This window comes from Pterocles gutturalis, unplaced genomic scaffold (genome assembly GCF_000699245.1).
Source record: "Pterocles gutturalis isolate BGI_N339 unplaced genomic scaffold, ASM69924v1 scaffold26062, whole genome shotgun sequence".
Taxonomy (NCBI): Eukaryota; Metazoa; Chordata; class Aves; order Pterocliformes; family Pteroclidae; genus Pterocles; species Pterocles gutturalis.
The window spans coordinates 353-11,622 of record NW_010113544.1 but is presented as its reverse complement, the minus strand read 5'-3'; the positions used below and the strand labels follow the sequence as shown (position 1 = coordinate 11,622).

General features: G+C 44.1%; 1 protein-coding gene across 1 annotated transcript; it reads left to right on the top strand.

The window, feature by feature from the left end:
• The first annotated feature begins 246 nt into the window (after positions 1 to 246).
• On the top strand, positions 247 to 10,739 carry NASP (nuclear autoantigenic sperm protein (histone-binding)). Its single transcript, XM_010074549.1, has 14 exons — positions 247 to 296; positions 1,105 to 1,215; positions 1,753 to 1,833; positions 2,015 to 2,112; positions 2,834 to 3,718; positions 5,536 to 5,618; positions 6,370 to 6,446; positions 6,578 to 6,651; positions 7,686 to 7,874; positions 8,117 to 8,283; positions 8,758 to 8,811; positions 8,905 to 8,976; positions 9,930 to 10,061; positions 10,573 to 10,739. Exons 1-14 carry the CDS (start codon positions 247 to 249, stop codon positions 10,624 to 10,626), a joined length of 2,127 nt encoding a protein of 708 aa, XP_010072851.1. The 3' UTR covers positions 10,627 to 10,739.
• The last annotated feature ends 531 nt before the right edge of the window (positions 10,740 to 11,270 follow it).

The following is an 11,270-nucleotide window of genomic DNA, read 5'->3' as shown; positions in this document are numbered from 1 at the left end:
GGGTTTGGGCCAGGGTCTGAGATCACCCTAGCGGGACAGCATTTGCTTTCCTCGCAGCCTTTCATTCAAACAATGAAACCGAAACTAATGGGTTTCTCCAGTCAGTTGCCAGTGACCGAGTGTGGCTGAACACCTGAGAGCAGGCGCTGCTCCTGGCTCTGGGTTCACACCTCCGGCAGCTCACTTCCTGTCACAAAATGGGTGGCCTGCTATATATAAACACTTGTTCAATATTTTGTTTGCAGGATGGAAGAGGAATTGGCAGCTCCTTCCACATCCACAGACAAGACAGACAGGTACAGTGGGAGTCAAAGTTGTTGGTTGCTAAAGCATGCAACATCCAGGGGTTATTTAGTGAAACAAAAAGAGATCACACTTCAAATAGGTTGTTAGGTTTGCAATTAACATGCGGATGTTGCAGATGCTGAAAACTTGTGTTCACCAGGAGTCTGCACAAATATAGTGCAACAAAAATCTTTCAGGGATTAATAAATGTATAAATATCAGCTGTTGTTTAGGAAGCTCTTGATCCGTGAGTGAATGAAGTGCCAGGGAAGCACTGGGGAGGTGTAGGTATGTGACTAGTGTGTCACTCTGAGCAGCTTGTCCCAGTCCAAGATCCTGGACTGGGATGGACCTTCTGGAAATGGAGATGCATGAAATACACTGAACTGAAACCAAGGCTTGTGTCTGCATGATGCTCAGAGGCAACATGCTGTGCTATAACAAGCCACAACTTAGATTTATTCTTCTTTTTCTTTTGTCTTAGCTAACATAAGAGTCTGGTGAAACAGTGCTTGGTGTTGTATTGGTGTGTGACTCCTAAAGCATGCTCTTTAGCATCCTTTGTCATATCAGACTCTGGTACCCCCTTCTTGCAGTGGTTCATTGAAATTCACCTGTCTGTTCTTGGTCATCAAAACTAAAAGTTGGTCCAGATTTAAACAAATAAAACCAAACATCCTTCCCCCCACCCTTGTAGTTCCAACCAGCGTAATGTATGCAACTCACTCTGATGTAAAGCTACCTAGGTTTTGAAAGTTAGATACAAAGTTTTCTGATTAACACAGAAACTAATAGAATCCTGTATTTTTTTTTCCCCAGTATGGATGTGGATGGAGAATCAAAGAAACTATTGGGTTTAGGACAGAAACACTTGGTAATGGGAAATATTCTGGCTGCTGTTAATGCCTTCCAGGAAGCTGCAAGCTTACTGTGAGTAGTAGAATGTTTTGTGTATTTTTTGTAGGGCTTGGTTTTCAGCTTGACTATGCTGGTGTGACTTATACAAGGAAAAAATGATTATTTTTTCTGTACCTTATGTCTGCTGCTGTAGTTACAACACAACTGAGGAGAGAATCTATGAACTACTTAAAGTTCAAGTGTTGGACAGTACTGTGTTTGACGTGCAATTTAGACAGCTTTTGTGATAGTAATTGCTAGTGTAGTTCCCTATGGAGGAAAAGGGATTTGATATTTTATTTTGCAGTGTCTGGTTCTGATGTAGTCTGTTAATATAAAAATAACAGGATAGTGTTACTTCCCAGTAACATCTTTGATAGCTTTGATCAGTCTCTGAGGGTGGTACCTCTTTGGGTTTTAGATTATTTTGCTTTGCTGAATGCTTGTGAGAGGAGCACTTGTTATTTGTTTGAAACAATGGCAGAAGAGTTAAGAGATGGATTCCTTCAGGAATTTTCAGCTTTCAGATTAATGTAGTCACATGCAAATAATTCTTCATTACTTTTGTAGGGGCAAAAAATATGGTGAGACAGCAGATGAGTGTGCAGAAGCTTTTTTTTACTATGGAAAATCTCTCCTGGAGTTGGCAAGGTATGCTAACAGTTTCTCATTTGATCAAGAGTCTCTCTGGGGTAATAAGATTTTAGCCTTGTATTGACAGGGTTATGCTGGAACTTCCTACACGTGGGGTTGCAGTGGGTGGGATGGGCTGCGGCATGGCAGCTTGTGCAGTTAAAAGAGCCAAGGGATAACAAACTTTTGTTCCCCTTAGAATGGAAAATGGTGTACTGGGAAATGCCTTAGAAGGGGTGCAGGTTGAAGAGGAAGGAGAAAAAGATGAAGATGATTCTGCGTTACCAGCTGTTGATGGTATGTAAAGCTGTTTGCCATGTTGTGGAGACACCAAGCTGCGTTTTTTGTTTAAAGGATCCAAGTTCAGTGTATCGGTACCTTGGGTAGCCTGGATCATTCTGTTGAAACTCTTAACCTCAGTGGACTCTTTTTGTTCTTCTAATTTTGCTTAAAGATTGAACAAAACTTCTGAAAGTTCTGCAGGGAGCTGGTCACTGAACGCATGTGTAAAGGGTCACCAGGCGTCTGTGTCCTGAAACACTGCATTCAAACTTGCTTGCTCTCGGCTTCACAGTCAACTTGAGCTGCTTTGTAACCTTGTAGCAGTACAGTGTGTGTAGTAGGGCAGGTCAGAGTCTCTGTAAAAGACCAAGAACAGTAACTGTTTTATAGTGGTAAGTGCTGAGATAATACAGGAATTCCTGTCAATCCAGGCTATTAAAATGCTGGCACCTCTTGCTTAGCTGTGACTAAAAACGCTGGCGCGCAAAACTGCACACTGCTTGAGCAGCTGCTTGCAATAATGCAGTCTGGGGAAGGGGAAGGGATTTTGCTTAGTTCCAGTTACTATGTTGGTTGTGTCCTAATTCCTTGTACTTTGAAAATGGAGCTTTTAGGAATGTCATCTAACATGGTGACAAACCAACACACTGGAGGGTCTGAGGGTGGTATTATCAGTGCCCGTTAATGTCTTTATCACTAAACTCGAAGAAATGTTTATGCTTCCTCAATCATGTAGAAGAAGCAAGGGAGGAGTTGAGAGAACAGGTATATAACGCCATGGGGGAAAAAGAAGTGGCCAGAAAGTCTACAGGGCAGCCTCCAGTACTAACTGCGAAGGACATCAAAGAGGAGGATGTTGAAATGGAAGAGGTCACAGAAGAAAAAACAAAAGAAGCAACTGCTGACAAGGAGGTAAAGCTTGAAGAGAAGATAGAGGCTTCTGTGGAAAAAGAAGTAACTTCAGAAGAGGAGAAGCAGCAGGTAGCTGTGGAAAAGGAAGCTACAAAAGAGGAGGGAGCAGAGGAAGAGAAGGTAGTAGACAAAGAGCAGAAGGTAGTGGCTGAAGACAAGGTAGCAGAGGCAGCTGAGGAGAAGGAGAGAAGGACAGAAGCATCGGACCAGGAGGCAAAGGCAGCTGCAGAAGAGGCTGAAGTTGGAGAAGTGTCTGTGGAAGAGAAGGGAAAGGTAGGAGAGCAAACAGAAGCAGCAGAAAAAGAGACAACTGTGGAAAAGGGAGAGGCTGTGGAAGCGCAGGCAGAGGCAGCTGTGGAAGAGAAGGCAGTAGCACAAGAAGTGACAGCAGAAGTGCAGGCAGCAGTCACTGTGGAGCAGAAAGAAGCTGCAGAAGGGGAGCCAGAGGCCGCTGAGCAGAAGAAGGTGGAGGAGAAACAAGAGCCAGTAGAGACAGGTGCAGAAGAGAAACCAAATGAATCCAAAGAGACAGAGTCCTCAAAGGAACCTGTGCCCACAGAGGGCGAAGAGCCATCTAATGACACAGAAGAAAAGGCTGAAGTAGCTGCTAAGGTAGAGAAAGAGGAAAAGAAAGATGACCTGATGGAAGACGGTGAAGGTGCTAAGGTAGAAAAAGAAGAGAAAGATGACCTGATGGAAGAGGGAGAAGGTAACAGTGAGAGGAGAAAAGTATTTGTGGGTGGATGACTTGATGGATTTGGCTAACAATGGGTAAAAAGTGTTCCATTCAGAATTTTCTGTTTGCCTTAGAATAAGGAAAAGGCACAGTAAAGGGGCCCTTGAAGGATTTTACATCCAAGTAAAGTTTCAAGGCATAGTGAATGGTCTCAGTTTCTCTAGACTAACGCTTAACTAACTGCAAAGCAAATCTGACTTGAAAGCAAACTTACAGCCCTGTGAAATGTGTAAGTAATGGCTAGGCTGGTGGAGAATACTGAATGGATGTGCACTTGCATGCTTCTGGGTTTATTGCACTAACCTTCAAATAACTTGAAACACAAGTTGCTTCTGGTCATAACCATATTTTAGTTAAAACAGTGGAGCAGAAAACTAGGAGCAGCTGAATACATAACAAAACAGTCAGTTTGCTTTTGGTGGTGGGGAAGGAGCTCTCCATTTCAGTCTCTCTGGTAGAAATCACAAGTGAGAATTTGGTTGGCAAATCTAGACTTAATTTGCCCTGGAACCTGAAGGCTTGTTGCTACTCTCTAGCACAGTCTCCCAGCTGTCTGGCTTTTTCTGCCATTCTGCTTCCCTGCTTCATGACAGCTGTTTTCAGGGTTATGTTAAAGTAACCTGGTAAAGCTTGTACGCTTTACTAAAGGATTACTTGTATGGTCTCAGTAGACCGATGCTTTCTATTGCACAAGTTAATTGATGAGCTGATAATTGAAACTTTCTTGTGAGTAACTTGGCTGCACAGGAAGAGCCTTATTTTGGGAGTGGCAGACTGAGTAGTTCTGGATGCTGAAGGGATTTGCATTGCTGAGCACAGTGAACACTTGGTGGTGGAGCAGCTGCCTGACAAAGTGTCTGGGCAGAGTATGACTGAACATAAACTAAGAGTAGTTATCCACTCCTCCTGTGAAAGGCTGCTTATGTACACATACTGCTGGTTTTTTTTCCCAACTTTGTTAGTGTGAGGACACTCCTGAACATCCTGGTCTGGTGCTGTGTCATTCCTGATGACTCCAACCAAAAATTTAACTTCCTGCCGTCTCTTCTGTTTTCCCTTTGATCAAGCTGTCCTCACACTTACAGGTTTGGCCCTCGCAGTGGTAGGTGTGTGCTTTTTGGGAGTTAGTTTAATGACCTCCTGGGTTCTCTAGTCTCCACCCCATCAAGCTCATATTATTCTGGAATCAGTGGTTGTGATGTAGGAATTAATATGTGACTTCAGCATGCAAGTCAACCAATACTCCTTCACTGCAAAACGTTTTCTACTGGTAGAATAGATCATGCAATGCTCCTACCCAGCATCAGAAGTCAAATCAATGCTACACAATAGCGGGTTCTCTAATAACATTTCCACTTAATTGTCTGACATGAGGAACACAAATTCAGAAACAGTCTTGTTTGTACACAGCTTGGCAGCTATCTTGCTGAAAACGTTTGTTATCTGTAGAATGAAGTCAAGCAGCTGACCAGTGCCTCCAGGGCTGCTCAGGATCCCATGGCTTCAGTGGGAGCTCACAATGCATTTGTAAGAACTGAATTCTAGGTAAGTTTCTGTTCTAGATAGTATGGAGTTAAACTTAAAAGAAGGACTAAGGTGGCCTGGAACTACTGTAGTCCACAGCGCCTAACTTTTTTTGCTGATGAGAATTTAACGTGCCTGTGCTCTTCTTGCCTCACACATCTAACCTGTCACTGGAAGGATAAGGGCTGGATGTAACATTCTACCTGACTCCACGTGAAGCAAGTGTAGTAACAAGAAGTGTTCTCATTCGTCTACTTTCCTTGTAGAAACAGAAGAATCTGAAGAGGAAGATAAAGAAAATGATAAAGCTGAAGATGATAAGGAGAATGAATTGGCAGTGGAAGACAAGGTGAGATTGCTGCGCTCTGATACTCTTGGAAGAGCCCAGGATTTGTCTGGACATCATGTTAATGCCTCTGTGAGAGCTCACTTGTATTTCGTTTAGTCCTAAGTAGGAAATTTTTTTAAAAAACAATATTGCCTTGGGAAGGGGCAGCATTATGCTAGTCTGCATTGTAGGATCTTGCTTAGTTCTGTCTGTAAACTTGGGCTTGTCTAGCTATGCTGAAACAAGTGCTTGCACTCTACTGATGAGTAATGCAGCCTGGTAAATGCAGGGGCAGGTGGGAAGAGTTGCTTTAGCTTGTCAGTGAAGTTAGTTACTTGTAACAGTTTATTCTCTGCTTGTTTTGCTGTCTCACGGAGTGCACTGAATGTGCCCGGTCCAATAAGCCATGGTTAGGATGGGAATTTAATGGGGAAGTGTAGTGCTGCTTAAACCTGTGGCTTCACCTTGATGTAGCAGTTCATACACCTGGAAAAAATCTGAAGCTCATTAGTGTGGTACTAAGCGTGCTATAGACCTGAACAGAGAATCTGCCTGGGACTATTCTAATGGAGTTCAAAAGCTCACTTAAAAATGTGGAACATAAACTCCTTGGTTTAGTTTTTGGTTCTGGTGTTCTTTTTCCTTTCAGTGGTAAGCTCTTTACCTCTTAAAGAAGTTTATTCCTGGACAACACTGCTTAGAAACTTATGTTGTTGTTTGATGTGATATGTAAAAAGGCCTTTCATCTTTAATGCATTTCTAGTCTTTACAGGAAAGTGAGGAGGATGAAATTGGAAATCTTGAGCTAGCCTGGGACATGCTGGAGTTAGCAAAAGTCATCTACAAGAGGTAAAGGCTTAAGTCCTAATTTGAATATGTGCTGGAGAAACTCAATAGTAATCAGGGTTGGCATAAGCAATTAGTGGATGTGGCATATTTGAATCAGGATTTTTGAAAACTGAATTTTTGTCTTGATTTAGGCAAGAAACAAAAGAAGCTCAGCTGCACGCGGCTCAAGCTCATCTAAAGCTAGGAGAAGTTAGCATTGAATCTGGTGAGTGTTGTGCATTGTCCTGTACAAAATGTTCAGTTCCACATTCTGTCACTCTCTTGTTTCATACTTTAAAGTGAGCAGAGATGAGTTAAGGCAGTTAAGATGAAAACAAAATAATAAACTTTAATTCCAATAGTGCAGCTGTGTGAGCAGCTTTGGAATCAATGGATGAAGTCAGTGCCTTAAACAGGGTATTCCGTGCTTTTCCAGAATAGTGGAGGAAAGCTTGGAGTAAGAAGTAGTGTGCTACCAGATTGAAACCAGCCCTGTGTTCTGCTTTATAGATGAGGTTTGGTTAGCTTCAGAAACTGAGAGACTCTTTCCTTATTGGAGCCGCGAGTCACTGAGCTCAGGAGGAGATGTCAGTACCATGCTGCTTCCAGAACATAAAGACTGCAAGTGAAAAACGGTTGACTCTCAGACTTCCCAAAATACCAGGGTATGGGCAAGAAAGACTAATGTGTTATGCACCAGAAAAGAGGAGGAAGCAGGCAAGCCCCACATTGGTGCTTTCTGCCTTTTTTTTTTAAAAACATGTTTTAATCTTGTTAAATCCAAGTAGGGTGTGATCTTCCTCTGTGGCAAGCACTGGGAATAATCTGGCAGCTTTCTGGACAAGGGCTACGGAATGAAGGTTGTGTTTTATGTCACTGGAATACGTTCAGTGGAGAGCTTGACTGGAAGGCGGCAGGGGACTGGCCTTAGCTCTAAATTCAAGTTGCAGTGTTGACCAGTTACATTCAGTTCACGGTAGCAGGTAAAAGAGCAGATTTGTGCCTGGTTTTGACTTGGCTGCCTGGTTTACTGTGTTGTGAATAGACAAAGCGCTCTTGAGAGGACTGGAGGAACTGGACTCTGAACAATCTTTCTGTTGGATTGTGAGTGTCACTTGGTCATCTGAAAGCAGCCTGACGCTGAACTGAACTGCTGTGTTTGGTGGTGGTTCCGTTTGCAGACACAGAGTAAGGGTTTACATCTTGCTTGTTTGGATGAATGTGTGTGGTTTGTAAAGATCTTATGACTTTCTCCTACAGAAAACTACACACAGGCGATAGAGGAGTTCCAGGCCTGCCTGGCCCTGCAGCAGAAGTACCTGGAGGCTCACGACCGCCTGCTCGCTGAGAGTCACTACCAGCTGGCGCTGGCATACCACTACAACAGCCAGTTCGACGAGGCAGTTTTGCAGTTTGGTAAATCCGTAGAAGTCATTGACAAGAGACTGGGTGAGTGGATTTCTAGAACTTCCTGGCAACTAAAAGCTTCCAGAAGCCAAAGCAGACTTTGTTAAACTGCCCTAAAAGTTGTTAGATTTGCTTATTGCCTTGCAATGCTGTGTTTGCTGGTCTGAAGTGGTAACAGGCTATAGTGATGTCAGATTTGTCGTGACAGACACTTAGCTGTGGATATTGATAACTAGACAGGTGCCTTGTCTTGAGGCTCTCTGCCATGATGACTTTGATCCTAGCAATGCTTACGGAACGGATAAAGAAGGCAGAAAGTGGGTCCCCTGACGATGAGAAGGAGATTGAAGAACTGAAAGGACTGCTTCCTGAAATTAAAGAAAAGATAGAAGATTCAAAGGAGTCTCAAAAGAGTGCAAGAGTAGCTGAGCTGGCACTGAAAGCAACTCTGGTTAGTGCATCCTTTGGTTTCCTTTTAACCAAACATTCTTCCAGTGAGACTTGAAGTAAACCAGTAAGGGGAGGAGCTCAGACTTGATCCTACAGATGGGGGCTGGTGGTTGCTCACAAATGGTGTGGGCTGTGATGGTGAGAAGAAAGGTGAGGCACCTGACATCTAAAGAGATGATAGTGAGGAAACCCACTGACAATAATTGCTCCAAACTGAACTGGGATTTGGAAGGCTTCTGTAGCAATTTACTGTGTCAGGGCTGGAAATGAGTCAGCCAAACTTGAGAATGGACCAGGCGGTGGCTCACTGGGCGAGCTTTCATCTGTCTGTGCTGTGTGTAAGCGTAGGAGCAGAATGCAGTGTTGAGACATGAAGGAGTTGGGTTTTCTGTCCCTTTCTAAACTAGAATACGTGGTTGTGTGTGAGCAGATAGCCAGAGTTTGTTCCACTGTTTTTCTTTTGCTTTTCCTTAAGGTTGGAACTACATCTGGCTTTGCACCAAGTGAAGACAGTGGTTCGGTTTCAACAGTAAGTTGATTTAAGATGGATGTTGATAATTCCTGTCTGCTCTGAGGATTACTGTTTGCTGTTACTCATGTGTCAATGTCTGTCTTGTAATAGATTCCAGTAAGAAAAGCAACTGATGGTGCATCCCAATGTGTTACAGACATCTCTCACCTAGTCAGGAAAAAGGTGAGTCCGGAAATTATTAGCTGAACAGTTTGTTAAAGTACTGCTGGCTTGCTCTGTGTGATTAGATTTCTTGGCTTAAACCTTTTTTCTATAATGGAAAAAACACTCTAGAGGTAAAACCAGAGATGGTGCCTGAAACCCCTTTTCACTGGGAGCCAGTTGTTCTGGGAACCATCCAGCCTCCAGGTGACAAGTTCTTGATGATTTGGCACCTTGTCTGACCCACACTGCTCTAACTTCTGAGCTGAGTGACTTCTGCAGGAGTTCTCTGAACAAGTGCCCTCCTCTGCTGAGGACCTGCAAGGAGAGCTGGGTGGCCTACAGATCTTAAAGGGCAACTAACCAGGCTGAGTTGGGTTTCCCACTTTCGAAGTGGAAATGGAGAATTGAACTTATTAGACTGGCTTGGCTATTCATTGGTAGTAATGCTGAACTGCCTCTCACTGAGATAATGCTCCCTACATTTTATTAGGTTCCTTTAAAGGTATACATTTTTTTTCTAGAGCTGTTTGCAAATAGAACTAAAATAATCCCCCCTGGGATGTTAGTTTTTGTTTTGTGTGCTGCTGTGGCACAGCCTGGCCTGTGTTCTCTCAGCCTCTTCCAGTTCAGGTTTCCCTGGAGCAGCTTTGATCTGCTTCACACAGATGACTGAAAATGTCCCAGATGCCCCAAATCTACCCCCTGCACTGATAACCTGGCTCAGCAGTCATGTGTTTCCTTGCCAAACTATAACTAAGGATAATCCAGCACTATAGATACCAGCCCCTAACTAATGTCTTCGCTGGAAATCCTTTGTGGTTGAGACCTCTGTTAAATCTGAATTCTTTACTTATGTATCTGTCTTGAACCTGGCAAGTAGAGGTTGAATAATGTGCAATGACATCTAGATGATAACTTTATAAAAAATATTGACTTTGTACATAGTGAACACTAAACAATTTTATCTTCAGAGGAAACCAGAGGAGGAGGCTCAACAGGGAGACAATGAACCTAAGAAATCTAAACCAGAACCGGCTGTCAATGGCGGTGGTGGTGATACTGCCCGCAGTGGGAATGAGGTTGCAGAAAAAATGGAAGAGGAGGTGGGCAGCTGAGTCAGGAGTCTGGGCCATGGTTATTGGTTTTTTTTTTTCTCTGTTTTGGCATGGTTTTCTGCCTGGTAGCTGTACTGGTTTTATTGCCTGCTGGTTTTCATAAAGCTTCCCCGATGCAGTGGGGAGTATTTCCCCCACGGACAGGATGCATGTTGTACCCTGGTGTCTGACACTGGGCTAGAAAGTCACCAGGTGTGGAGACTTGCAGCCTGTGGGGTGGGATGGACACATGTTCTGGGTGTTTGAGTGGGGCTGAACTACAGCACAGAGCCTTTCCCCCCGAGTATTTTTTGGATACTCCTGTTCTTTACTACTTACACCTGGGCTACAGTCGTTAATGTCAATATTCTAGAGTAGTGTTGGGCTCTGAAGACCAGCAAAGCATGTGCAGTTAGTTAAGTCTTCAAATCACAGAAACCTTGAACTGCTGCATGAATGGGTGCTGGGAGGCAGTGTCTTGTTTCCGAAAAACAAACCCTTTTCTTTTCTTTTCTTTTAGACAGAGAAAAGGCCACAAGCAGAATCAGGGGCTGCAGTTGAAAGCACAGTATGATAATTCTTTAACCTTGGACACTCCTCTCCTTATAAGGAAAATGGTTTTGTATATAGTGTATTTTTTCACTTTTTGGCAACTTTTGTATGACTTCAATAAAGATTGTAAGCAAATGTTCCTTGTCTTGGCCCTTGTGCTATTATAAGCTCCAGCCTTTGCTCCTCTGTCCCCTGGGGGTGCAGCTTGTGGCCTTGCTGTCCCTGTACCCTCCGTGTTCCCATCCACACCTGTCTCCGGTGGCAGGAGGAGGGTGTGTGCTGGGTGAAGCAGGGCTGCCTGGAGAGCAGTATGAGAGATTAAATTCACACCCGTCTTATCTATGGTTTTGGGCACAAGCCCTGTGCTTGTATCTCTGGTTGTGTTTCATTCTTCCCAGGCTGACCCTGATGCAGGTTCCTGTGGGGCCTTGAGCAGCCTAAACATGCTGGGGAAGGGCGATAAGGGCTTGCCTGGGCCCTGGGCCCTGCCCCCTTTTAAACAGCCAGAACCCTGTTAGGCCGCGGCTTTGGCTCTGCTCAGCCTCCCCCCACTTTATCTATCTTGTGTTCATGCAGGTGGACGTGGAGGGTGTGTGGGAGCAAGGGGGCTGGGTCATTACAGTGCCACAGCTGTCTCCTGAGCCAGCCTCTGTCCCCGCATGTGCC